The 23,577-nt window shown below is 36.9% G+C and overlaps 1 protein-coding gene across 1 annotated transcript in view; it reads right to left on the reverse strand.

Moving 5' to 3' along the window:
* Positions 1-367: 367 nt before the first annotated feature.
* The window catches only part of ETF1 (eukaryotic translation termination factor 1), a 28,809-nt gene continuing 5,599 nt past the window's right edge, over positions 368-23,577 (reverse strand). Inside the window, exons 3-11 of the mRNA XM_075209787.1 lie at positions 16,583-16,758; positions 14,037-14,176; positions 12,769-12,907; positions 10,499-10,689; positions 7,109-7,238; positions 6,023-6,178; positions 5,859-5,923; positions 3,656-3,803; positions 368-2,184 (exon numbers count right to left, since the gene is read on the reverse strand). Of these exons, the coding sequence (XP_075065888.1) occupies positions 2,102-2,184; positions 3,656-3,803; positions 5,859-5,923; positions 6,023-6,178; positions 7,109-7,238; positions 10,499-10,689; positions 12,769-12,907; positions 14,037-14,176; positions 16,583-16,758 (1,228 nt within the window). The 3' untranslated portion in view covers positions 368-2,101. The remainder of the gene's footprint in view (positions 2,185-3,655; positions 3,804-5,858; positions 5,924-6,022; positions 6,179-7,108; positions 7,239-10,498; positions 10,690-12,768; positions 12,908-14,036; positions 14,177-16,582; positions 16,759-23,577) is intronic.

Raw genomic sequence — 23,577 nt, forward strand, 5'->3', positions numbered from 1 at the left:
GTAGCCCACTCATGCTTTGTTCTTTGATTTTCAATCATTCAGTAATACCTGATGCAAATAGGTTATTCAATTAATTTGAGGTGACAAAACAAACAAAAAACAACAACTTTCAAATATACAGAGTGCAAACGAAATAAAATTTTCCAATATTTAACAGCACTCATAAAAACGTATGTTTTGTAACGTTAATGTAATCTCATTTTGCCTAAGATTTAAACACATCCTTACACAAGCACATGTCTGTGTTGCTTGGGGAATGGAGGGTTTTCCAAAAATCAGTGTTCAGTTTATTTCTATTCAATAACATCTCTAAAGACAATTTTGTAAAGTTAGGGGAAGGCAATAAAAACAAAAGCTCAGAAGTAACTATTCTTAAATATGGTTTAATACTTTTCTCCATTTCTGTACATCACAACACCAAGTTGTTACTGCTTGGGAACACTCATTTGAGGAAATATAAGGTTAAGAATTGTACTCCGTTTTATTTGTACATATATGTATATGATGTGCCACTGAAAAGAACACATTAAAGAAATACAAAAATTTGGCATCATTTCCAAATAAAGCAAACAAAAAAACCTACTATGCTGAATATTCTAAACAGTACTGTATGGAATAAGTAGAGCTTTCAAAGTCAATGCAAATTTACATCCAATAGATTTTCTATTAGAAGCTTCTATAATAGACCCATGTATTTAAATGATCAATTCCGAGGATTAGGACACTGCAAAACACTTATTTTGGAAGCCATTAGTACTACAAAATAAGTACAACAGGACTGTCTTTAAAAAGGGACAGTAAGATCCAATCTACATTTACCATAAGTCTATGCAGCATAAAAAACCAAATCAATGTTACAGTGTATTGAGTGAAATTAGAAATACAGTTAACAGTTAAACCAGTAAATAAATGGATTTGGATTTACTTACATTTAAATAGGGCTAAATAGGAAATTAGACAGTGTCTAAAAATAATTGCAAGAGAATTTGCACACTGTATATTCAAAGCTTCCGTGTCAGATGATTATAGAAGCACAAAATTAAGTTGAAATTGAACAAGTGAGATGGTTACTGACCTATGATATATGTAAATATTCATACTAGGTAAAGGAAAAATAAGTCACAAAAGTGACCATAATAAAATAGATGAATAAAATTAAACTGAGAAACCAGTTCAAAGACTTGAAGGTCAGAAATTTAAGTGAACCTTTTGGTAATTCTTCACTATTGGAAAATTGTGTGGCTGTGAATGAAGGCTACTACACACACGCATTTCATGCTTTGCATTAGACATTAGATGATTAAGACCACTCAGATTTTCAGGAAGGTAGATTAGGGAAAGCAGTGCAATCTGCATGCTGTTTTTTAAGATATTGGTCATTATTCACAGTATCATTAAAAGATATATATTTATAGTTGACCTTGTAATAAGGCGATAGTATATCCTTTCATGGTAATGCAAACTTTGTACTTAAAACTACACTTGTGTTTTCTTCCACAAAAGGTTCGTCAATGTGCAATATATTTTAGAACAGTGAATGCTCACTACTTTAAATAGCACAGATAAATTACAATATGCATTTTAAATGTCTGCTATACATCTTAAAGTTAAATTGTGTACTAGTCCATTGTTTATTTTGAAAATTCAAACATAATATAAATGGATTACTTAACAAAGTAGTTTTTCTTCCCATGACATAAAAAAGTAAGCATAATGGTGTATTAAGCTTGCATGGATATTTAAAGCAAGCCATCTGCCCGATAAAACAAAGAAAAGAAAAAAATCCACAACATTTCTTTTTCTTAAAATACAAGACCAACTGATCTCCTCGTACGTAAAAACTGAATAAGGTCAAACTTGTCAAAAAGTGGCATCAAGAGGGAATCTTGTGGTTGCAATTTGCTTCATGACAAAACAAAAAGAAAAAAAAAGAAAAAAAAAAAAAAAGACCAACATGTTTCATTTCTCATATCCAATATGTATAGAGAAAGTACTGGAAATGTTCAAATTCTAAGGCAAGGCCCTGTTTTCCATCATGAAATTTCTGCTTGGGTTGGATGCCAGAGGGTTAGACACATTCTGCCAAACCCATGTCGACTACCTAGTAGTCATCCAGGTCAAAAAATTCATCATCGCCTCCTTGGTATTCCATTCCTTGAAAATCGACTCTGTACCTCAAGATACCTGTAGCAAAAAGTAAACATTTTTGTAGCAAGTAAAACACCAAATACAAGAAGGAAAAGGTTGGTTTGTGAGAGAATGCACACACTCAACAAGGAAGATAGGGGCAGTGCACCTTGCCCAAAACTTATATATAAAATAAGCAAATGGGTGGACACTTTAGTCTGGGAGTTACATTATTGAAAGTGCCTAAAAAGTCCATATACACACACAAACCAAATTCTGGCCAAGGTACACTATCGGCATTTTCTTTCCACCCTGCGGAATGTAGGATTCAAGTAGTGATAACAGACTTTATGACGGATCAAAAATACACATACATTTTATGCCAACTGTTTAATAAGAGTACACAGAGCATAGGTGGTCATTTATCAAGTGCAAAACTACAATGCAGTGTGAAAATTCAGCTTTAAACCTCCATGCACATCGATCTGCACACATGCATCTAGATTTTTGCTAATCAGCATGGGTTTTACCAGCAAGATGGCATTTAAGCAGCAGCGGAAGCATGTAAAAGCCGAGCTTGGTGGAGAGAGAAAAGCAAAGTAGAGAATAGGTGTACCAATGCAGAAACTAGATTTTCTTTTCAGAGAAAGAAGCCACGACCATTAAATGTCTTTGGAACCATTATTTCCAATATTATTTATATATGATGCAAAAGTGTACCACTGCAATATTAAGTTTTTTTTTTTTTTTTAAAGAGGTTAGTCATATTAATATTGAATTATTTAAAAACATCTCATGCAGTTGCACAAAGTTATTTAGGTTGTGAGCATAACAAAAATCAAACCCATTTAAGCCTATGCATGAACTAAGCGAAATGACAAACAATCTCTGCAAATAAAATTTACAATAATTAACTCATGCTGAACTCTGGCAATATGTATTTAATTATAAATGTTAACTAATAAATTAAAAATGTACTTGAAAGTAACCTACAATTAGCATTGCTTGTTACACAAATGAAATTTGTAGGCATTTGACAGTCTGGGAAAAAAGGTAGCATGTATCTGACAGTTTTACATTAAGTTGGAATTTACACGGTTAAATGAGCAAATTAGAACCAACAGGGTCTATTGTGTAAAACTCTTATCCTGTGTACAAGTATTTGCTACATACATAGAGTGCACTTATCATTTACCTCTACCGTAGAGTGTCCATCTTTGGAGCACCGAGCGTATGCAGTCTTCTGTCCATGGCCGCTCCCACAAGCACATCACAAATCAGGTTTGAACAGAATAGCACAACTCCATAATGCAGCAGACTTAGGATGTTTGAATGAAGCGCTGGGAGCTGGCCATAGAAAGACATCTGCACAAGCAAGGCCCACCAAAATGTAGATGCTTGGTTTATTAGCTTAATGTAAAATAAATACATTTTTGTAAATTTATTATTCTGCAATTTGGGAATACAGTTGTAATTGTTCAAGAGTTAATATGAAAGTGCTTTCACACTGAATATATAGAGCATTTACCTCCAATTCCACCAAATCCTTTCACAAATTGAGAGCCCTCTTGCGACTTGTCTGTAACAATCTCCAGTGTTGCGCCAAATTTTTTGTAGTTATTAGCAAACCATTCTAATAGAGGCATACTGTCTATCAGCTCATGTTCTTGTCCAGTCTGAAAAGAAAAAAGGAAGTCAATTCTAGTCTCCCCAACACTCAAGTGTACCCACTGGCAAAACATTTTGCCAAACTGAACTATAGGGATTATGTTTACCATGTTACTGGTTTGCTGTTCCTATTCTAAAATCATTGCAACCATTGTAGGTTGTATTAGTTGTGACCGGGTAAAGCAGATTCCACCTCAAACAAGACATTAAGGGGCAGATTAAATTCTTAGCGATTCGAGGAGTTGTGCCTCCGGAGGTGGTCAAGGGGGCACTCCGCAACGATGTAACATCTCTGATTTTGCCTCGTACCCAATAGAGGTGTGCAGAAGGTTTGTTTACCTTAGTACACAAACTGTGGGCAGCCCAACATTGCAATGAATATTTGGGCTCACATCGCCGAGAATTCCATTGGCTGCAATGTCTCAACAGAAGAATCCACATAGGCACATCACAGTGGAGATTTTACCACGACCTCGCCTCATTTTCCCTTGCTTTTCATAGACATTTGAGGGAACACATATTTTCAAGGGCATTGTCCGGCGGCACCATGCGGCTAATTAAATCTGCCCCTAAATGAGCATTTGCTATGAACATTTTTTTGCTTAGTCTGAACAATTAAAGGGGTTGTAACATCAAAAATGTTCTTTGTTTAGTTTTGCCCAATATCTGGATATTTCTATGCTTTTATACAAATCTCTTTATGCAGGGTTAGGGCAAACTTATGGGTTTGTGTCAATTTTTTTTTTCCCTTTAATATTGAACAATATTTTTATGCATGTATCCTTTAGCCATATGTAGTTTTATTTCAATTTGTCACATGTAAATAGTAGAGATCAAATAAATTGTTAGTGAATCTGTTCATCACTGGTGTAGAAGAAATGGATTAATTTTCTAATAGAGTTAAGTTGTACCCTCCACTTACTGGGGGGAAAAAATAAATAAAATAAAAAAACGACAACTTCTGCCTACACTAACTCCAATCCTGCAGCAAAGGGCCAGCATACATACAGCAACAAGGCATGAAAACTAATGAACATGAGTAGAACAGTGTGAGTATTAACAAAAACATCTGAGGAAGGATATTAATGAATGAATGATATACAGGTAATGAATTACCCACCAATGTCCAAAATGAAATGACATCTACAACTGAAGTCAGAATTTATCAGGAAGAAAATACAGTGGCTAGTCTGTAACCATATAAAAAAAACATGTACTACCCTTAACAGGACAACTGCATATGGCTAAAGATTGTATCTAGTACAAAATCGAGAATATACAGAAAACCCATATACAATAGGACCCCTCACATAACCATGCTACCTGGAAAACTCCAGGTGGCAGTTTTAAGTGTAACCTCACACACATGCAAAAGTCAAGACCACCTTTTAACTGGTAGGGAGCTTTAAACTACACCACGCAATAAGTTTGGTAGGTAATCTAAAGAAGTAGCCTGATAAAATTGTAGACACTGTAAAACTCATTTTCTGGGTGCAGACTGTAGTAAGCAGAGCGCATCACTTCTCTAGTCGCAGCAGGTAAGTGGATCCCATAGTCTCAGAAAAGTAATAAGTCATAGAAATTGTAAACAATAGGAAACAGAAGGACAGATAACTGCTCTGCCTCCCGAGGGTGGGCCTTCACACCATTAGTGAATCAGTATATTGATGGAAAGTTCATTTCCTCCAGGGTTTTACTGCATAATAGTTCCTAAACAACTGTAAACCTCGACCCAGGTTTGCGTTTGCTGGCATCACTTGCCAGAAGGGGACATAGCAGGCACTGGGACAAAAATGGGTAGTGCTCTGCAAAAGAGTGCTGAGCCCTGCATGCAGAGCACCCAGGGCACACACCGGAACGACATACCAATACCACAGATCTCCAGCAGTCTTAATAGTATGAAGAGGCCTATGAAGAAGGACATCACTATCCACAAGCCACATACGAAGACTCAGGAAGAGGAATTGCGAGTGAGAGAAGGGAGAAGATGCATACAAACAGTACATATATCTTTGTGTCTAAGTAAGGAGGCGTTACACAAAAATAGCATATTAATGTCATACCTCTTTGTCAGTGAAGTGTGATTTGTCTTTTTCTTGCTCTGGTGTTAGATAAAGAACTTTCTCCTCTAAGGGGGAAATATATAACTAGTAAATTTGATGCATTTTGGAAAAAAATAAAAAATATATATATTTTATTTTTTTTAAAGAAAAAAAAAATGTTTTACCTTCAGAACCATTACATCGTAGGACATATCTCATGATATCAAGATTCTCATACACTATCAGAATTTCAACAGCTCCCATTTCCAATGCTTTTAGTGTATCCTCAACACCAAAACAATACTTTCCTGTGTCCTGACTAATTTCATCAAAATATCTTCCTGTAAAAAAACAAAGAAAAAAACACAAAGCGCAAAAATATTTAAATACAAATGTAAATACAAATGTTTAAAAATAGATGCATTACATAAGCAATAATTCAACTCAGAAAAGTTAAGCATAGTAAAAAAAAAATAAACAAAAATAAGAAACTTGTAGCTAGCATTGTCAGACAGTAATAAAATGTGGTCATTAGGGTAAAGATTGCAAATATGGGCTCCATGAAGAATAATGATTTCCTAGTACCCTAGTTGGTCAAAGTCAAGAGAACTCTTCCAATACTTTTTATTTAGTGTCTTCCTCAGCAACAAAAGTAATCAATTGAGAATGGTTTGGTTTAGCGCCAAATTGCAGATATGTTTTAAAAGCACTTTAGCAACCATTTAACAGGGCAACAGAACCCTGCACAAGGATTCTATCCTGTAAAAAAATTAATCTGAAAGCAGAGTATGGAAGTTCCATTTCAGATGGCACACCTCAAAAACCTGGCTGCTATTTAACCCTTTAAATGCCGTGACACTTCATGGTAATGCCTGTCCTGTACTTGCAACCGGACATTATTCCCAGTGAAACTGATGCAGCATGAAAAGGCAAATCATAGGGCCTCCTGAAACACAGTTCTAGCAAGTTTCTATCTGTTAAAAATACAGTATATAAAGGGATATAGAATTTGCAACATTTGTAGGTTTTTTCCTGCACTATTTATACCAGGAGACAAATCTACAGTTCGATATTAAGTAGGGTGTAGGTGAGAACCTAAACAAAATAAATAGGTTTCAACATAGTACTTATTTCGCCTGACTACAGGGAAAGTTTTATAAAGAAACTCCCAACTCCATGTTTTCCCCCCAAAACAAAGCAACAAATTTAAAGATTTAAAAAATAAATAAAAATAAATAAAGAAAGAATAAAGACCAGATCAGAATTCACACCTATTAGCTTCTTCTCTTGGATAAATTTCACATTTGAAAGGACCTCCGTTGATAATTCAATTGCCTGGTTGAAGCCGTTTTCTCCACCATAAGATATATCTACTAGCTTCAATACTTTTGATTGCAACCGCTAAAAATAAATAAAAAACAACATGTCAAAAACAATCAAAAGGAGCCCTTGTACTTTAAAAGAATACATTCAAAATATCATGTATGGAAGTTTAACAAGATTAATGAGCTAATCCACTAATATGTGTAAATTTACAAGAAATAATATCTTTAAAGGGGACAAAAATAAACCACCCATAAAAGATATTTTGGGTTCAGCTTGGAGTCTAAGCACTCTTCCTCTGGAGACTTATCCCGGTCTTAAAGCCAGAATCCGGTGATCTTGATTCAGATGGAACCTGGAAATGACTTTAGGTTGAAAGGCAGGTTTGGTCTTGAGCACAGCCTCATGGAAGATGTAAAATGGAGAACTGTAAGACAGAGCCCCAGCTCAGGAATTCTCAAACCTGTGGAGATAGTTACTTACCTGAAAGACTTTCTTGTTGGCTATCTCCACCAATTTGTTTGAAAGGAGGATGTAAAATCTTTGAAGCCTATTTTGTCCAGGAATTACCACCGTGTTTCGGAGCATGGTCTAGACCGCCCTGAAAAACCCCCTTCATTCTAACATAGTGGCTGTTGAAGGCATGATTCTTAAAGTCAGACAAGGTAATCTCTGGTGCAGAAAGGGACCCTGACCAAATAGGTCTGGTCTTAGTGACAAGCAACTCTCTCCTAAAAGCACAAACGCATTGTTAGTTACCAATGTCAAGTCCAAAATGGGAAATGGGCAATTCCTGTTGAGGATGTCACTCAGCAACCAGCAGAGCAATAAACGCACATTTTGAGGATTGTTCCAATCTGTAACTAGTTAGATGGAATTGTGCAAAATGCACCACCTCGAACATGGAATCCATTGTCCCTGCGATCTTGTTTTGCACCTGTAGATAGGATTGTGCCCTCTTGTAAAGAACATTTACTGATGGCTGCCCCAAAAAAAAAAAAAAAAATCAAAGAATGTGTCTGGTTAGAGTTCTCATAATTTATCATCCAACTTTGAGCTGTTACAATCTGGGCTGTCTCACAAAAATGAGCCTGAAGCAAGGGCAAGGAGTTCACATTGCTCAACAGATCACCCATGTAAGGATAACTATTACTCCTATGGATCCGAAAAAGGCCGCCATCACTATGTTTGTGAAAACCCTTCTCGCTGTCACCAGAACAAAAGCCAGGGCCCGAAACTTGTAGTAATGGGAGTGAACTATGAATCTGAAAAGACACCAGAGTCCCTCCCAGATTGGAACTTGCAAGTACGTGGTCCACATTGACTATGGACATCATGATCTAATCCCAGTTCCAAGCTGTTGATGACCAACCTCAAGGACTATCTTGAACCCGTCTACCAGCAACTAAATGTTCAAAAAAATAGTTTGAAAGGAACCATTCGGTTTGAGGACCATGAAGAGATTTGCATAAAAACCAAATCCTTTCTGCTATCCAGGAACGGGAATAACCACTCCAGCAGAAACAAAAAGGACTAGGTGGCTTTGCTTAAGACAAGATGTTTTGCCCTGTGTCTGGGAAGACCCATGGTGAAAAAGCACATGGGTGAAAATGTCAGGAGATTAAGTATGCCCAATTTACTAAGCCTCACATCTGGAAGTCTGTGGGAGAATTGAACTACTGGTACAGGAAGAAAAGCAGACCACAGGAGTACCCAGATGGGAGGCATGTCAGTCATGCTGATTGCATGTGCAAGGGCTTGGGAGCTGGACATCTATCGAAGCATGTCCAACTCTGCAAACCACCTTGGGGATTTTGTCCTCCTATAGGAATTTCAGGACACTGGCTGTCTGCCTCCTAGCCCTAATGTTTTGCTATGCTGTAAAATAGTAGTGTTCTGAGTAGTGGTGGTTTTGTATACGCAAGCTATTGGAGTATTCACAAATCCTTGCTAGGGACTGTAATTTGTGCAAGACCTGAAATATAGGTCTGGCCTACGCTTCATTAAACAGGTCCTCCAAGTGGAGGATGTAAACAAAACGGTTTAATTCATCTTGAATAGCAAACCTTCCAGAACCACAAATCCCTCGCTGTCCTAGCAGCACAAACCTAATCATCAACTCCATGCTTACTGTAGGAATCCTTGTCTGGATTAAGGTAAGAGCCTTCAGCCACTTCTCCTTCCACTTGGGAATAAAACTCACGATGAGCCCAGGTCAGCTCAACAGAATCTGAATGATTCTGGGACAGCTGTGGGGAGAAAATTAGGCTTCCAGAGGCTACCATGGGAGGGACAGAAGAGGGTGCATCCCTGCTCTGCACCCTAGGGCATGCAGCGAGTGGTGTCAGCTTTGAAAAATAGCCTGGGTCACTTGCTTCACCATCTCAAGGGGTACTCTGACAGACAAATGCAGCTGCTGGTCCTCTGCTTTATATTACAAGCACAGGGCTGGGTGCAATGCAATCTGGAGTGACATCTGACTTCATGTACTCCCCTTCCCGGACATAGCAAAAAAATGAGGAAAGAAAAAGAGGAAGAAGCAGTTGCACAATCTAGGAGGATGTGGAGCTACAAAAGACACAGGCTAAAGGAAAACCCACAGAAAACCAGTACTCAAACACCTTACCACTATACTTTATAACAGCTGAGAGTAAAAGTAGCTGCCGCTTCAGGTAGCTCCTACAATGGACACTGTCACTTCTGGTGGGATTACCTAACTGGGAATTCACACAAAAGGGCCTAGCACCTAGGAATTACAGTCTTCCAAAGGCCCCCTTAACCCGATGGTACAGGAGGCATGGAGATCCCGGTCACTACCGAGGCTATGCCACTTTGCTGCTGCTGACAATTCCCCCCCCTCAAAAAAAAACAACAACAAACAAAACCTAAACTCAGAAGCCGTCATAGAAAACTCGCCCAGGTCTTGTGGCAAATGAAATAGACTGGAGCCGCCCTAAGCAGCCAATGAGGCTATAGAGTGGAAATTAAAAAAAAAAAAAAAAAAAAAGTTTCCAAGCTCCTGTCACAAGAATCTACAACAAAGTGTTCCCCATGGATGAATATGAAAAAGTATATGTGTAATCTGTGTATCCTTATGGCATTTGATCTATATACTGGTCCCAGTGATACAATGTATATAGATCATACAACCAGCCAATAAGTAAACGCAAATTTGCTAAATCTTTAGCCTTTTTGCTACATTGTGCAGCAACGGCTTAGTGAGCTGGGGAACTTTCTTAGCATTATAGTTTTCGATTTTCAAATGTATACAAGTTTCAGATGTTAATGTAATATTTTAAACATTTTCTAATAATGTTAAAACAGACAGAACACTATACCTGGTCAAACATATCCGACTGACTGAGCTCTGTTTTGAAGTCAGCCGACCCAGCCAACACAAGACCAGCTACATTCACTTTATCACCAGAAATAAACAGCTGCACAGCTGTTTCCGCTACTTTCCTGACATAGTTGTGTCGTTTCTCCATTCTGAGACGTGCAAAACGCAATGCAGACTGCCCTCCTCTGCCTTTGGGAAATAAGAACTAGTTAGAAATAATCTAGTAAACAAAGCAAACAATTATAGACATAGAGGATATGTTATCTTCTTTAATAAAGTTATTGTAGTTGAAGTGATTATGCCTCATGACTTTCTGTCAAAAATCCACATCAGGTTTCTTCATATAGTCATAATATGGTAAAGTTGCTAACAGATGGAGCATAGCTACCCCTAGATGCCTAGTGCTTGTTGCCAAAGGTTATGGCTTCTGAAGTAAAACAGGGCAGGCAATATTTAACAGTTGCAGCTTAGATTTACCTTTATGAAGCAAACCAAATGCAGTTGGAAATTTTAAAAGAAACGTCATTTACAGACATAAGCAACTTTACTGTAAGAAATGTATTAACATCTTACCATACCAATTCAGATAATACACAAAGGAAAATGTGCAATATTAGATGTGTGTGTGTGTAAGTGAACAGGCTGAAGCTGAAAGTTATAAAGTACATACAGTTGCATGCAAAAGTTTGTGTACCCTTTGTCAAACTGCATGTTTCTTCGCAAAATGTAGTTAACCACCTCTGCAGTGTACAAAATTTAAAACATAACATATCTGCACAACTGCTATTTGCCAACTTCAACATATTTAATGCCAACAGTGAAAAAGGGCATGTACAAAAAAGGTATGGGCACCTTGTCAGTCAGACCTTACTAACACCTCCTGGCAGAGAGCAGCTTCCAAACCTTTTTAGTGAAGTCTTTCTAAACTTATTTTAGGAATCTTTTTCAGAGACACCGACAGTTTCAGAAACCCCATCAAACCTCTGACTGTGCAGTTTTCATGCCAAAATAGAATTTCTGAAATGCGCTCAAAACATTCTTCCCTAAATTTCTACATATGAAGTTAAGCGAGCATCTGATGCGCCAGAAGAGTGACCAATATTACGGCCCGTACACTACAGAAATGACGGCTGCACAGGCATTTGGTTGAGTTTTTAATTAATGCTTAAGTCATATATATATTTAACAAACTTATCATAGAAGACTTGAGGAAACGCAAAGCTGTGGCTTCAACAGATTAAGATTGCTAAACTTTCAGATGGTACTAGGCAACATTTCAAGCTCTTTAACTATAGTGATGATACATAAAGAAATACTATCACTTTCCTTGATATTCCTGTTAAATGGCATTCCTTTGCCACCTCACATGTTAAAGGGCAGTTGATGACATGAGTACATCTTGAAGTGTATGATGCACAACAAAATCAATTCCACGTCAACAGGAATTTGAAGGGCTTCTTAATGAGTGTGGTTTAACCAAGTGCTCAACTCACCAGTGTTTTATATTGACTATTAATTTAAATATTTAATATTATGGAATGTATTTTTTCTTTTCTTTCTATAACACTGAAAACAACGTTTGAATAAATGAATTTAAATTAGATAGAAAAAAATAAGCAGTTTCAGGCCGACTTTTCAGATGTGACCTATTATTTTCACTACCACGTGAAAGGTGCAATTAATATTTTTTCTAAAACTGCATGTTTTCAGCATTTTCAACATCTAATACATGCCACGGAACTGAAATATTATTAAGTGCCTCTCAATTCAAAGAACGAGATCAATTTATTTTACATTTAATATCAGTGTCTAATGCATGGTAGTATGTGACCATAAAAATTATGATATTTATCAAGTGTTAATATTAACACAAAATAATTAAAACGTATTGATCATAGAACATCCTTATGCGACACCTTGGTTTATATTTTTCTTTAATCTTTGCAAGATTTCCAAAGCTAATAAATATCCATATTAGTCCATGACTCTAAACTTGCATCACTTTCAACATACTATTTTATCACTTGTATGTTGCCATAAGGTATTTTGCTGTATAAGACAGTTGATGATACGCTAGGCATAGGTGGACACTTCTTCCCTAGGAGGTAGTTTATAAGTAGGTTGGGTTGGGTGTGACTGCTTCACTACCATTGCACTCTGTCACCGAAATGTGAGTTTTTCAACTATGGTGCTAAAAAAGATCTAGAATGGATTCATGTAGCAAAGTAAAACATGAATACACCCACACATTCCCAAAACAATGTTTACCATGTTTCTTTGGAAGATCCACCGTGAATTTGTGTAGCACTTCTCTTGTATTTCCTTGAAGAGTTCCAAAAAGGGCTCCACTGCCATCTATTACAATGAATCCAAACTTGCTATCATCAGAAAGGAGAGCTGTAAGAGCCTGCAAATAACACATTTCCATAACTATGTGCACCTAGTATTACTGTTATTTTACTTATGTCACTTCTGTAAAGGTATGGCAAATTGTTACATTATGAGGGTGCCCTTACACCATAAATACCTGCCCGTAAACCAAAATCAGCCATGACTAGCCACTTCTATTTAACAAAAATTCTATACACTTACACTACAGATCATATAATCTTCATACATAGATATCATACATCAATGTCAAAATCTACAAGCAAAACAGCAGGATAACAAAGTAATACATGGTTTGCAGTAACGTTGTTCACGCTTCTGAACTAATCAGGTTTCTTTAAACATATATTACATATTTTAGGAAGATGCCAAAGCTAAAAAGCATTGTTTTATACAGGCAGTTGCCCAACGAATATACCTGAATATATCTCCTCTGAGACCCACCTCCATTCTCAGCCTAGCACTTGAAGTATGTTAAAACAAAACAACCCAAAACAATATCAAGCTAACAGCCATTATATTTCACTGGCTGGAGACCCATTTTAGATAAATCTTCCAGGTGATGCAGCCTTAATAGTGTAAGCGGGATTCTGCCATGGGGTAAGCAAACAAACTTTAAAAAAAAATAAAAAAAATACAAATAAATAAATACGATTTTTGAAATTTGTGCACCTGCGTTCTGGTGGTTTCATAGCAAGGCAATCATCGCATAGCAAAATTTCTCCAGTTTTAATGAATGAGACTTTATGAAACAAACACTAGCACATCTTTAATGCTGGCCAAACAATGCTTTACACCAAGTTTATAATTTGGCCATATGTGTAACAGTTTAGAATAGCTGGATAAAGTTGGCCTGTTAGGGCTTTTGACAGATGACTGCAGAAAGATAACCGGAATATTTAGACAGGACTGTCAATCATTTTCAGGCAACCACATCAGAGTCCACACATGGCTAAACTGATGTTAATGTACCAAGATATAACCCTGCTACATTAAACTGTAAAGGCAATGTGCAACCCAACCCCAATGGCTCTTATGCTTTCACATTAAATTATCAACTTGGTCTTGTATGTTGTTCGTGAGCCATGTTTTGGCATACACACTACAAATTTTCTGATATTACAATACACATACACCCTATGCCATACCTCAGTATGAAATTTGTTGTCGCACAAGTACAAAGATGTGTTGATTGGTTTAAAAGGTTCAAAGTCAATGTTTACTTTCTTTTCCTTTCCTTCTTCAGTTACAATTGTTCCACAATAAACAACTAAACCATTTGGAGGTACTGGAAAAAACCAAAGACAAACACACCATTTAAAATGCACATCATTAAAACACCAATTCCAGAACACACTTACTAAAAACTTACAGGATATGTGTCAAATTAATCATAGTTATAATTTTAAAAAATTGGCATGTTCCTTGATGGTTAATATAACTTTTTGGATCTATACCATTTTGTTATCAATTTAGTTGTAAACCACTGTGCACATCAGTTGTGGCTTAAAAACTATTTAAACTAATAATGAGTTTTAATTTCCAAAGACTGACTGTTTAGGTTTTGTCTATTGTACATTAAGATTCTCCTCTATACCTTCGGAGTTATTCGTTAGCAACATGTCAGGTCTCAAAAGTGATAATTAAATTCTACAGAGCTGTGATTATTTTTATCAAAAAGGAAGTTGTGCTTATTATTGCTATTCCGCAATATCTTAGATTCTCAAATTTATATTAAGGCTTATCATTGCGCACACACACACTTTGTAATTGTTTTTATTTTATGCGTTGAGTTCAACCGACTATGAACATGCAAAACTGTTTCTATCAGCCTTGGTTACCAGTTAAAACAGATAGTGATTAACAAATGTCCTATAACAATTGGTCATTGGACCTTTAAATAACTGTCTGAAAGAAAGCAGTTGCAATATTCCTTCTGAAGAAAGCCAAGTCAGTGGAGAAACATGTAAAGGGTTATACTGGAGTACAAGATTGCTTTTCTACACTTAGGACAGATCCATTCTGTGTGACGATCTACATTCGAATGTTGGAAAATGCACCAACAGCTTGCCCAAAACAAATTTCGTTACTCCAATTGTGTTTGGAACTAGGAGCTAGAGATACCTAATTACATACATCTGAATCAGGATTGAAATCTTGAGTTCCTGCACTATGTGCAACTGCTATTATATTGGAAATCAGAGTTTTCAGACTTTCCTGCTGCTTTAGCCATCTATGGAGAGGCAAACACAGAAAAAAAATCCCCCAGCACACTGCTAGTGCCAGCAAAGGAGCTGCCATTTTTACTTGTACATAAAAATGCAAGTCTCAGCTGCACACATTTGCAAATGTTTGAAAAGCCACTAGCCACTCCACAGCACTTTGATAATAGGGTGATCCTAACTCTAAACAGTGAGAGTCCCATATATATGGCCCATGCATATATGTTTTTAAATTGAGAGCCAACTTACAAAAAGGTACCCCAGAAGCCTCCAAATGGCAATACAGCACCATCACTAACCCCCCCCCTCCCCGCTACCGACACCAACATGCCTCTTCTCAAACAAAATACAGAACTGGAAGTTGCTCAATCAATGTATAGGTTCATAGCAGGTGCTTGAAAAGGTGGGGCTATCTATGTAGAGGCATTCAGTCATCTTGCCTGCTTATCTGCAGAAACAACTGGAGTCAACAGAGTAAATACAGCTTGGGCTTTTACAGACAGCGAACAGGATTCCAGAGTATGGGAGTCTCTGGCCAACTCCTATCGGAATTTATATAACATTTAAGCTGGATTCTGTACATTGACTTTTGCTCTGGCTCTGTGCCAATATTGCATTTTATTATAATATATCTTCCAGGATAAATTTATGTTTGTGGACATATGACAATAAATTACAGATACTACCGATTCAGACCCTGAAGATTACTGTTTTAGGATGTGTTTACCAAGTGGTTTATATGGTATTTATAGTGTTTTATTTCTCTGCTTTGTTTACAGTGGCATTTCTGTAAACCATATAAATGAGCAGTGATTTACTTTTGTAAATAACCAATCCTTGTTTTTCAACATTTAATAAATTATTTTGTCAAAATATGCTCTCATCTGCATTTACTGCATTTTATTAATGGGTCTAGCAAGCCATTTAGCATGGCCATTTTTTTCCTTTCATACAGAACAGTCCCCGACCCACTGGAGCTTCCAATGTAAATTCTAGATCTCATACTGTTTTTGGACTTTGGGAGATAATTTGTCCTCTACCCTGTTCGAGCGCAAAAACTGATTGGGCAAGATGTTAGGGTGAGATTTGTGCCCAGGGCAAACAAAGGAAGGCCGTCTATGCTGCATAGGGGATCAATACAACCTTTCAATAGTCATTATAAATGGACATAACATTAATTTTGTGTGAAACAATAATACTCAATACATCAAACGTCTTACATGTCCTGCAAATTTTATCAGACTGTGGCCACCTTTTGGTCCTTTGTACCAGCCTGCAGACCCTACACTTCCTCTAGCAAACCCCACACATGCATGGAAGCAATACAATTGGTCCACAATGATTAAAACTTGTAGGCGCAGCGTTATATGTATAATATTGCAGCAATCACAGCTACACTATTGTATAGCAAAACCCATGTCGTCACCAAAGTTTCAGAAAACAAAGGACCGCAGGTGTCAAGATATTCTTACCTTTATTATATAGTTTAAGCCTCTGTTGTACAGATGTTATTGCTCCCAGTACAGACAGGCGGTTCACACGCGACTTGATGTTTGATGCTGTACCAAACTCATCTGCCAACATCTTGGCTACTCGAGAAATTTGATCTTTGGGAGGAATGATCAAAGAGATCATACTGGTGCCATTTCTGTAGTGATGAAAATTTTAAATTGTTTGATTTATATTACAAAAGAATCTGTCATAAAAACATAAAAAAAACTGACCCCCCCCCCCAACATGAAACACAATCAAGTTACTAGATATCAGTAGCAAAATATTGTTCCGGAAAAAGTATGCTAGAACATACTAGACGACACTGGATATATGAAAAAGGAGTGCAGACAGGTGGATGTGCTGAGGAAACTGAGCATAAAAAAAGCAATAAGAATAATGTCAGGAAGAATCAAGCTAAATGGGGAAACTTCAAACTGTGGGGAAACAGAATTGACTTTCAAATACAGGGCTAACAGACCTTGTAAGGTTTATTATTGCTTTACATGAGGGTGGGGGGCTTATTAACCAATTTCAGTCATTGGTCAAGAAACCATGTTCTGGGTGAAAGCTTCATGACAACAGCCTTTCTAACAAATACCTGCCTCTCAAATATGAACAGATCTTTTATGAAAAGGAGACATTGACTAAACAAGGAGAACTGCAGAGGAACAGGGCACCTATTTTCCAAAATATCCATCTGTTGACAGGAAAGAAAAACACTTAGCATATTGCCAAATTAGGTCTCAAACCAACAGTGCTTAAAAGTATAAACTTATTAGATGGTGGCAATTACATCAGTGCAGTTTCTGGATTTCGGGAAGTCCAACCCTCAAATTCCATTACAAGGAAAACACTCACCAATGAGTTGGACCCAAATTGCTATGCGGACTTAGACTCTAAAGGCTAAACCTTAATTGAACAGCACATTCATTTGATACAGTCATATAAATGTAAAATTGCTACCCCCAGGCGCAGCTCTGCAAATATGCTCAATGGTGTCTTCAACAGCCAAGATGAAGAAATGAGCCTGAGACTGCACTCACAGACTTCCTTCAAAGTTGTGTAGGCTTCCAGAATATCTTTGTGAACCTAACTGTTTATGAAGGCTTTAGAAGTTGGAAAAAGGCATCCTTTATGCATACAATACAGAATAAATGGATAGTGAGGGTCTGGTTCTTCTGAATCAAAAGGATAAAACATCCTTTAAAGCCCATGAACCCATCTCAGCTTTATCAAGGCTTTTATTCGCTTGTCTTAGAAAAACGTTTCTACCTTTTCCTGCAGTTCTCTAAATATCTAAATTAAATCTAAATATTGATTTAACTTCTCAACCTCAATTTGCATTGTAGATCTTATGACTTTCAACAATACTACTGTCTTCAGCTGCAGAAAATGAACCTCCCCATCGATCTAAATTAAAAGCTCTCCTATTCATGCACTCTGTACACTTCCAAGTAGAAGAGATGGGGAACGAACAGCTGATGGCTTAACACACACATGCATAGCAAAAGTATGGTACCTGCTTTCCAATGACTTAGGGTACATCTAAAATGATGTCTTCTGAACTTAAAAATGATCTCCCTAGCACAAGTGGGCAGAAATTCTTTAAACAATCACCCTCCATACATCACAACTAAGATGTCAGCTGTTCCCATCAGTCATGAGGGGGTGTGGAACAGTGTGGCTGTAGTCATGGATTTTACTGCTCTCTATAGAAATGGAGAGACTCAGAAAACTGGGTGGAAACACTAAGGTTTTTAAATTACGCTAGTCCTAGTCAAAAGAAAGTATGTTTTTGAAACAAACAAGCTGAAGCCTTTTAAACAGGATTGTCAAATAGCAAGATAAGAAAACCAGGAGAAACAAAGTTATCTTAAGACATCACTAATCTCTCCTCCATTACATATGAGTGCACAGGTATACAAGGCAGAAACCTCATGCTACCATCTTCTACAAGATGGGACTATCACTATTAGTTGGCGCTGCACAACTTCAAAACTCCTTTTGAACTATATGAAACTGCTGGAGTTTTGAAATCATTGACTTCAAAACACATCAGTCAAACTGTGCTGGTGGTTATTGATGCTGAAGAATCTGTCAAACTTTAGTTTTTCAGTTTTTATTTATTTATTAGGTCTGCTTAGTATGTTATGGAAGATTTGTGACCTTCCTCTTTCACAGCTCTACTACCATTGAATCAGTATCAGTGATTATGACTTCTTGATAAAAACTTGTTTTTTTGCAATTATACTTCACCAATCTAATTTTGCTAATGTTATTTAGACTCTAAATGTATTCCAATAAATGTTTGCCAGAATTATTTCCTACTAATAAATTACTGGTACAAGGTTGAAATACTTTTAATTCCCTTCGAAGGCATCATATTGCCTTTATTATTTCTATATAAGAAACCCTGGGCCAAGTTGATGCCTTTCTATTGAGTTTAGTCCAAACACGCTCCTATAGACCTGACTTTATAACTTGGCACCTGATTACCTTTAATTCATAGGTGCTTGCAGATGCGCATTGTGATGCCTCTGCGTTTTGATACTTTAATTTTCTTTCTTTTCTTCCTTCTTTCTTGTGGGCACCGCCTGGACACCACTGGTAAATCCAATCTATAGCTAACGATAGGATATCTCAGTCACAGATTTAACAACGCAAGGGTTTTATTGTATCTAAACGATTACCCACAATGTCAAAAGGTATTAACAGTCTGAAAAAAAAGGAGAACAGCATGCACTAAGTACCTCTGTATGCATGCAGAGGTTTTCTTTTTTCAGAAAACCAATCACTCCAAACCCAAATTCTGGCATGCCAAATTTGTATGGTATTCCAGGCATTAGTGCCTAACAAAACTACAGATGCTGTGCCTCTGAATAAATCTGTTTAATTTTAATTAGATTCTGTTAATAAGTATAAATATGGTCGTTTACGTGACTTTATGTTTATGTCTACAAAGAAAACTGAAAGACAAAACCGTAATAAATGTTTGGGGGAATGTGTAAACCAATGATTTGAGGCTATCTGACCAAAGGCCTGCAACACACCGAAAAAACAGAAACTTTGGTGCAGATTTTGCAGGTTAGATATTGAGTTTCTCAAAGAAAATTTACAAACATTCACCTCAGAACCTAGTTTTAAGAAACCCTCATCTGCTCTGAATGATGGTAGATAATCTATTAGAATCAATAGTACATGACAAAATTAACAAACTTTACACCCAGCTGGCATGCAAGTTATACTCCAAGCAAAACGCTGGCACAAACCAGAAGCAGTCTTAGAATTATTTGCTTCCTATTATAAATCCCTTTATGGGGGTACTATGACTAACCCTGAACACTTCACTACTTCAGCTATTAATATTTTTCTTGAGGAATATAACATCCCACAGCAGTTATTTAGGAGATTTGATCAAGTTCTCTCTTCTATGAAGTCCTACAAAGCTCCTGGTCCTCTGACCATGTCACCACAAACCACTATAAAACAGTTTTGAAATAATTTTACTCCCTCATCATCATCATTCTGAAGTAACCCATCAAACAAGGAAAAAAGCCTCTATACCATCAGACTTGCTGAGGGTAAACATTACAGAAATTCCAAAACCAGGCAAAAATTCAAAGTTTGTAGCAATTACAAATCCATACTTTTAGACAACATATAAAATCAAAACACATTAGGAAAGTTTGGCCTTAAAAGAATAGTCTTAGAACACCACGCTTAACACAACCAAATCTGCTTTGACACCTTGGCTACATCATGAAAGACTGAATTTGGACAGTCACAGTTAGTCTGATTTGTACCCTTTTTAGTCTCCCAAGTACTTCGTGGGCTCAGGTATTCTCATACCCAAATACCTCTTATTTTTCTTCACTATAAAGTGCTTCTATAAAAGGATTATTGAATGAATAAATAAAAAAACAGTATCACAATGCTCTGCTTGCTTTTGCATTATAAACACTACAATAAAATAAATGGGAGACCTCTAAAGCTTAGTTATTTTAATTGTAAGAAGGTAGACATGATTAGCGCCTTCATTCTAAGATATTCCAGACATGATTCTACAACCTTACTCTTGATAATGTGATATATGTCAGTTACGAAGGCTTTGCTCTCTTCTATACACTGTAGCTTTAATGTCTTGTTTGCAGATATTGGGTCTGTTATAAAGATGTAATATTTTGTTGTTTTATGCAACGTTTCCCATATCTACATATATCCTGCTCAGATACTCTTCTCACTTTTGTTTCCCTGCATTCCCCCTCCTCAAAATATGTAGTTATCCATCTATATATTAAATGAACCAAAGCCTGTCAAAATGACACTTATTAGTAACCTGTATTCTCTACAACTGAATGAGAGCATTATCAGTTTTACCTCTTGAGCATGTGTCCTTGTGGAGAATCAGTATTCTAGAACACTAATAATTCTACATCATTCACAGGACTGTTTCAGACAATAGGCTCCAATTATCAGAACACAGGGCAGGCAGTTTTAAAATCCACCTGTTTCTTGGCCTCACTTGACAAGTTAAAGCAGGACATTTGAGAGCCCTGGCAAAGTTCATTTAGTAGTGTTTTGACCTCAGGCTTAATAGGCTGCTGATTGGGAAGGACTACCTGCTGCACTTGGGCTAGATGGGGGCACTTGGAAAGGGAGAATAACTTGCTTGTTGAGAGTGTGTCCTGCCAACGACAAAGATGGCTGGCCCTGATGAGGCCTGTACAGTAGCATAACAAGAGTTTAAAGGCAAAACCCAACAAATTTTGGCTCTAAATAAAATTGTTTTAAATATGACCGTCAAAATATCAGCAAATGGGAGATTTGACAAGTTCGCAGGTTAATAAAAAAAGAAAAAAAATATACTGATCTTTGTAGTACCCCAGTAAAAGAATCATATTCAAGTTTTATAAGGAGGGAAATTCTGAATATACTTCATGGTGAAGACGAATTACTGTTCTTATAAAATTTGTATATAATCTTTTTACTAGGGCACTACAGATATCGGTATTTTTTAATGATTTTGTAAACAGCCTAGCAATAAAGTGTTCATGTGGCCATCTTGAGAGAAAAAAAAAAAAAAGCGCTGTTAAAAAGGACAGCAAGTGAGGTTCTGTTTTCTATAAGCATAATATTATATACAGGAGATTGTGTACCAAAAATGTTTGTTAGCGCTAATATGATTACAAACATGGAAGGGTCTAATTTTGTATTTGAAGCAGTAGCATATTTTCCCATTTAACATAGGTACATGTTCAAATTTTTGAGCGGTTTAACGATGTGAGAATTGTCTACTAAACATAATATCAAACATAGCCATTCTATCAAAAGTAGTTAATCTGGGGCATTTGTCAGGTAAAGTGCTTTAACTTCTACCATTAGTTTCAAATATCCCATTTTGTTGATAACACAAGTACATTTATTCTTGTCAAATATTTTCCTCTATTGGTGTTTTAAATTGCAACTAGCCGATCACCCCGTTACATATATTTGCACAGAAAGATTTGTCCATATCAAATTTAACCATACATGTTACAGCCAGGAAGTCTGTTATTGGGTGTAAAATCACCCCAAACCCTGAATCTCAACTACGTCTCAAATGTGTAGTTTTGTCCTACAGCTTCTGAATACATACTGCGGTCATCATAAGCAGTTCTGTAAGCCAAAAAACAACTTGGAGTCCCAGAAAAAGTCACAAAATCCAACTTCCCCAAACAAAGACACAATTTAAGCACCACAAACGCTATGATAGAGATAGTCTCTATATTGAATTTCAATAAAGTTAATTTAAAAAGATTGGCAAAGCCAAAAATTAAATTCACTGTTTAGCATGAACCTGACATTTCACTGCAGCTCTTAAAAATTATTACTTGCCTATAACCTTACAAACAGCTGAAGCTACTCACACATCTTTATAATATAGTCTAATAGGATCAGATATAGGTCAACACCTTAGGGCCAATGATATCTGCAAATCCAATGATTTTGTTCTGACCCTGTGTATGAATCAATACAGTTTTTGTAGACTGTGGGCCTTATTTAGGGTTAGGAGCAACCCAGCTAAAGGGTGCAAATTTACATATGGATAAACCATGTTGTAATGGGGTGGAGATGCAGGAGGAAAGATTACCCAGGACAGCATGTAGCACACAAATACTGGGCATGTTTCATTTCACCATGAGATTTAAAGTGAAGCTTGGATGCTCCACTCTAAATCTGTGCCCCCACCCTCCTCCTTTGTACTGGAACATTGTTTTAGCAATTAGCAAAGCATTGTCAGTGTCTGCCTGTTTAGAGAAGCACCCACCTTCTAACATGGCAACTTGCTACAGAGGAGATAACCCTCAGTTGTTAAGTACAGTATTCATCTCCTAAATACAGTCATATACAGTGGAGAACTATTGGTAAATCCAAATCTCTAAGACAAAAACTGGTCTGGTCATAAAGAGGCAAACACTCTGGTCAATACCTTTGAATGCTATGCTTAATTTGCTTTGCTCATCAGCAGAGGACAGAACACTACTCACTTTGAGAGAGTTCATGAGGGAGAATTTTTTTTTTGGATACTTTAGAATAATTAAAATGCACAGTATGCTTGGGATGGGGTTACAATAGCACAATCTGTTCTGCGTTTCATTAGAAATGGTTGTTTTATGGCTGGCCACATAAGATAACAAATCATGCAGGAATAATCACTTGCATAGTGACTAACAACATCCCTTAGGATGTAAGCTCGTATGAGCAGGGCCCTTCTCCCTCCTGTCTTTTTACCTTCTCTTCTGCTCCAACCTCCATATATTTGCCTTGCCTGGAGCCTCTGAAGTCTTGGTACTACTCGTTTATTGTTTTGTACCGTTATTCCCTGTACTGTCCATTGTTTGTATTGTGTACGGCGCTGCGGAAACCTTGTGGCGCCTTATAAATAAATGATAATAATAATAATAATAATAATAACAACAGACCAAACTATATA

Source organism: Mixophyes fleayi, chromosome 4 (genome assembly GCF_038048845.1).
Source record: "Mixophyes fleayi isolate aMixFle1 chromosome 4, aMixFle1.hap1, whole genome shotgun sequence".
NCBI classification, from domain to species: domain Eukaryota; kingdom Metazoa; phylum Chordata; class Amphibia; order Anura; family Limnodynastidae; genus Mixophyes; species Mixophyes fleayi.